The 5,439-nt window shown below is 41.6% G+C and overlaps 1 protein-coding gene across 1 annotated transcript; it reads left to right on the forward strand.

Moving 5' to 3' along the window:
- The first annotated feature begins 1,700 nt into the window (after window positions 1–1,700).
- Window positions 1,701–5,439, forward strand: LOC103708058 (transcription factor ICE1). Its single transcript, XM_039133436.1, has 4 exons — window positions 1,701–3,009; window positions 4,206–4,436; window positions 4,677–4,847; window positions 5,009–5,439. The coding sequence occupies exons 1-4, from the start codon at window positions 1,801–1,803 to the stop codon at window positions 5,090–5,092; spliced, it is 1,695 nt and encodes a 564-aa protein (XP_038989364.1). The 5' UTR covers window positions 1,701–1,800; the 3' UTR covers window positions 5,093–5,439.

Below are 5,439 nucleotides of genomic sequence, written 5' to 3' on the forward strand. Positions count from 1 at the left end.
GTACACTTGTAGAAGGGATGGAAGTGCAGTAAATTTACCAAAGTTCATCCATAGCATGACAGCAACTTAAAAGAGAGAAGCTGATAATAATAAACTAATCAACGTGCAGTGCATGTTCATGCAAAGGAGAGGCAACAAGTACAATAAAAATAAAAGATCAACTGTCTACATTTATGTTTAATTTTATTATCCTTCTTTACTCTCCAGTTCTTGGCACTGCTTCAGATCTGTATACACTGAAATATATCTAATCCTGAATTTATGAAGAATTAAAAGAGAATCTCTTCTCTCACGCAGAAAGCCCATGCTCTTTTTTATCTGATGACTGGTGCCAAAGCAGGTTAACTGCCCCATGATGACACAGTAAAAAGTACTCAGAGCTCACGCTTTCTCTTATGCCTCCTTTTCTCCTCCTTCAGTCCGTTACTCGAGTTCCCAAGAGTTAATTCCCGAAGAACCATAGCAGAGCGCAGCAGACTATATATAAAACCACATATTCTCTGCAGTAGACCAAATACTGAGTGCAAACCGTGAGCAGAAAAGATATAGCCTCCATGTTTCTAAGTTTTTTACAAAGATGTTATCAAAAGATGAAAAAAACGTAGCAAAATGTTATAATCCACAGAAATAGCCATTATTACAATTAACCAAGCTAACAAGAACAAGAAAAAATAGGAAATGTTAGAGACTGTAAATGAGCAAGCTCTTCGATATATCTGCAGCTTGATCTCTAGGCTGCTTATATACATCAGGTTCGAATATTGGCTTGCTCGCCGAAATGAATTAGCTCGATTTCAGAATTAGTTTATTTATGTGTGCCATCATTCGAGCTTATATGACTAAGATGAGTCTGAATAATCCAAAGATTGATTTAGGTTAGGTCGCAAAGAGTTTAGGTGATTAGCTGGTATAAATCTCCATAACATAACAAGTGATAGAAATATAGGATGCTTTATATTACTGGTATTATATTAATCTTCATTCACACTATACTTATGAAATAGGTGTGAAAGTGGATCGAATAATATCCATCCAGATCCATTTTCGTATTCGAAACTATCCGGATATGACTGAATATTTGAGCATCCAACTAATATTCATATCTGCATTCATATCCGTCAAAGAAAAATAGATATGAATATGGATAGATGACCATCCAATCTGTATCTAAATTTTTGATTCTATTTGTAACCCTATTTAATTTTATATATCATTCAGAAACTTTTTAAAAAAATAAAGAACAATGTAAACATATTATTAATTTAATTTATCATCAACTTAGTAATATCTTTGATTATGTGGTCCGACTTATATCCGTATTTATATCTATATTTTTTATATCTAATTTATATCTGTATCTATTTAAAATTATCATAGATATAAATTTTTATATTCAACTAATATTTGTATCTACGTTTGTATTCATCAAATAAAATAGTATAGATATAAATATATTAGTATTCGATTTATATCCTATTCATTTTAGCATGTAAAAAATATTAAAAGAGTCAAATTTTAAATAATTATCAGTATAAATAATTAATTAGGGGAAAAAAGTTACCAGTGTAAATTCTACAGGGTCAGTTTGGGACTTTCCATGGTGCAATAATAACTAGTGACAGAAGGCAGTGTAGATAGACAGCCACACGTCTACCTCCACAGCAGGACGTTCAAAACGCCCTTCCCTTCCTATTCTCTCTCTTTCTCTCTCTTATTGCCTTCCCTCTTCTTCTTCTTCTTCTTCTTCTTCTTCTCTCGTGAGCTCTCCTCCTTAGAAACAGGGGTAGAACAGAGCACAAGATGCTCTCCCGGGTTAACGGCATCGTCTGGATGGAGGACGGCGTCGGCGCAGGAGGCGACGACGAGGACGCCGCCTCCTGGCCGCGGCCCAACCCCGGTCGAGCCGACGGCGCCGCCGAGAACAAGGACGAGGTGGGCCTCGCCGGCTTCAAGTCCTTGCTCGACGACGACTGGTACATCGGCGGCGGGACCGCCACCACCGACCCCGGCCCATCCACCCATGAGGGCTTCGATGGCCTCCCGACCCATCATGACCTCAAAGGCGTCGCCTTTTCTTCGAACGCCTCGCCGGCGGAGGCTCTGCTTCTCCCTCCCGTGGAATCCTCCTCCTGTTCCCCCTCCTCTGTCTTCCACCTCGACCCCTCCCTGCCCTTCTTCCCGCCAAAGTCCGCCCTCTCCTCTCTCCTCAGCTCGGTTTGCTCGAATCCCTTGGACGCCGCGTTTGATCTTGGCAGCGACGCGCCGGGGTTTCTTCCGGTGTCGAGTTCCCCTGTTCTGGCGAGCAGGGCAGGCGCCGGAGGGGTGCTGGGATTCGCCGGATTGGGGCCCGGAGGGCAGATAGGTTGCCCCGATCTGAGCTCCGGCGCCCAGTTCCCAGGCGGCGCTCGAATGCTGCTGCCACCCGAGAATTGCTCGGGTTCAAGCTCCGGTGCCGCTTTCAACCCTTTCGAAAGCTTCGAGAACGCTCCATTCCTCAGCCGAAGCAAGACGTTGAGGCCTCTGGAGATATTCCCTCCGGTGGGGTCGCAGCCAACTCTATTCCAGAAGCGGGCAGCGGCTCTGCGCCAGAATTCGGTGGTGGCTGGGCAGAAAGGTGGCAGCTTGGCGTTCTGGGGGTCGGAAGGAGGGGGACTCGGAAGCCATGGGAGGAGTGGAGTGGAGGAGGAACATGAGAAGAATAGGAAGGGGAGTGAGGAGGATGAGATGGATGAGGCGAGCTTCGATGCCTCGGGTTTGAATTATGATACAGATGATGCTGCGGGGGAGAATGTGAAGGGTGATGAGAACGCTAAGAGTGGTGGTGGTGGTGGTGGTGGTGGTGGTGGAGGTAGCAATTCGAATGCCAACAGTATGGTGATGGGCGGCGGAGACCAGAAGGGGAAGAAGAAGGGGATGCCAGCGAAGAATCTGATGGCCGAGAGGCGGAGGAGGAAAAAGCTCAATGACCGGCTTTACATGCTCAGATCTGTAGTTCCAAAGATCAGCAAGGTAAAAGTTCATGCTTTCCATTAACTTTACATGGTTGCTGTTTTTGAAAGTAATGGTGTATTATTGATTAGTGTGCAAAAAGTTTGTACAAGAAGTAGGAAAATTAAAAAAAAAAAAACATTTGTGCTTATTGAAGTGATGACTTTGATCTGCAGTTAATGAGATTGCTTGGTTATACTTTTTCCTTCTTTTTGATGATTAGTAGCTTGTGTTACTGAAATTGTCTAGTGAGACGATATCAGCCTAGTAAACAATGCTATTTAGAAGATGTAGCTGGCTAGAAGTCATGATTTGGTGAATTCATTGCTTAAATTTTACCATTGTGTAAATATTTTGATATGTTATCATTATGGTCTTGTGATTGTTACTTGTGTCTGCCATCACTTGTGAGCATGCATCATCCTTGTTTGGTTATATATTCTTTCTTATCTGCAATTATTTGACACCCTCTTCTTCTCTGCATGCATAGTTTCGCAGCCGTGGCCACCTACGTTGTTGCAGGTTCCTTCCCTTTACCATTTTATCATTTGATTATGGTATTCTTTTTTTGTATCTTGATAATGGTGTTGAACAGCACTCACTTTTCTTAGTTGATTATTTTTGTTGGAAATGATTTAATGGATGTGTTCTATTGGGTAGATTTTTCTGAATCTCTATCTGACAATGTGGGGAACTCATTAGTCACCTTATATAGTAACACTCCTACATGGCTGTTAATAATCCAATATCTTGCTTTTTCTTTATATCCAAATGACTGATGGAGTTACTAAAATATAACCCTTTATGGCCACCCTCTCCCTTTGTGTTCGCCTTACCGGTGGCCAGAAGTAGTTCTTGCATGCGGCCAAGAACTGTCGGTTCGATTAGTTAGCATCTCTTCTCTAAAGGCTTACCCTTGTTGGAGTTGCAGGGTTTACATCCTGCATGTTGCTCACAAAGGGGGGGAGAGAGAGAGAGGCGGTCTTATATGCAGAAAGTTACTCCTATGCACAAGGCTGAATGTGTTTGTTTATATGCAAATCACTATGTTTACATTTAAAAGAAGTCTTAAGATATCCAAATGGCATCTTTAACAACTCTTTAATAGCTTTTCAGAATGATGTTTTGATGCTAAAGATTTTTTTTTCCTTGAGAATTTTTGCTAAAGACTATGTATGTCTCATTGAATCTTAGTATATAACGACTCGTGTCAATAGATGGACAGGGCTTCAATTCTAGGCGATGCGATTGATTACTTGAAGGAACTATTGCAGAAGATCAATGATCTTCACAATGAACTTGAGTCGGCACCTTCCAGTTCTTCATTGCCTTCTGCAGCTACTGCAAGCTTTCATCCTGTGACGCCTACACTTCCAACCCTACCATGCCGTGTGAAGGAGGAGCTCTGCCCAAGTTCATTACCAAGCCCAAACAGTCAGCCGGCTAGGGTTAGTCTATCAATTTAAGCTCATTTGCTAATATGTAGCTCTTTCTTTTTTAAGAATATATATATATATATATATATATATATATATATATATATATATATATATATATATATATATATAGTCAACCTGCAAGGGTTAAACTTTAGCATGGATTGAAAGATACTTATGTCAAAAAATGATGGTAATTTATGGCTATTGTCATATGGCCAACCAACCCTTGCATCATCGACGGATGCTTAGGTTGAAGTCAGGGTAAGGGAAGGCCGAGCAGTCAACATCCATATGTTTAGTGCCCGTAGACCTGGTCTCTTGCTATCCACAATGAGGGCACTTGATGGTCTTGGGCTGGACATTCAACAGGCAGTCATCAGCTGTTTCAATGGGTTTGCCCTAGATGTTTTCCGAGCTGAGGTAAGCTTGTGTCTCATCCCTTGTTATTACAGTGCAAAGGGTGTTGATCTTCCTCTCTAATCTTCACCATCTTGGTTCTTGTCACCTTAGCTAAGCTTAGCCTCATTTTGTTTTTTGTTGAAAACAATTAGCTAAATATGCTTACTTGGCTTGTTTGTCAGCAATGCAAGGATGGCCCCGGTGTTCTGCCAGAAGAAATCAAGGCAGTGCTCTTGCACTCTGCAGGCTTCCAAAGTACGATGTAGCGTGCCATCATAGATGAGTTCCAATTGCACTGATGGCTGTTCATCCTTATGAGGAGCTGGAAGGCTTCACTGATTCTGTGTAGTAATCAATGCTTTCAAGCCAAATATAAACAGTTCGACCGTTCCTTGTGTCTGTAATGTGGGGATGATGCCTAGTAGGCCAATTCCTTGAAGCTGGCTTGGCAGCAAGGAAATACTTTCTCGCTCTTTTTCCATTTTAGAACAAAACTTCTCAGTTGAATTATCAAATGGTATGATATGTGGTTATGTTCTTCATTTAATCTTTTAAGTTGTAAACATGTGCTTCACAATTTAGCATGAGAGTAAGCAGCTCGTCATTTTTTTAA

This window comes from Phoenix dactylifera, chromosome 14 (assembly GCF_009389715.1).
Source record: "Phoenix dactylifera cultivar Barhee BC4 chromosome 14, palm_55x_up_171113_PBpolish2nd_filt_p, whole genome shotgun sequence".
Classification (NCBI taxonomy): domain Eukaryota; kingdom Viridiplantae; phylum Streptophyta; class Magnoliopsida; order Arecales; family Arecaceae; genus Phoenix; species Phoenix dactylifera.

Coding starts and splice junctions, on each gene's coding strand:
- LOC103708058 (XM_039133436.1), top strand. CDS start 1,801: ATGCTCTCCCGGGTTAACGGCATCGTCTGGATGGAGGACGGCGTCGGC. Junction 3,010..4,205: donor TAGTTCCAAAGATCAGCAAG/GTAAAAGTTCAT, acceptor TCGTGTCAATAG/ATGGACAGGGCTTCAATTCT. Junction 4,437..4,676: donor CAAACAGTCAGCCGGCTAGG/GTTAGTCTATCA, acceptor ACGGATGCTTAG/GTTGAAGTCAGGGTAAGGGA.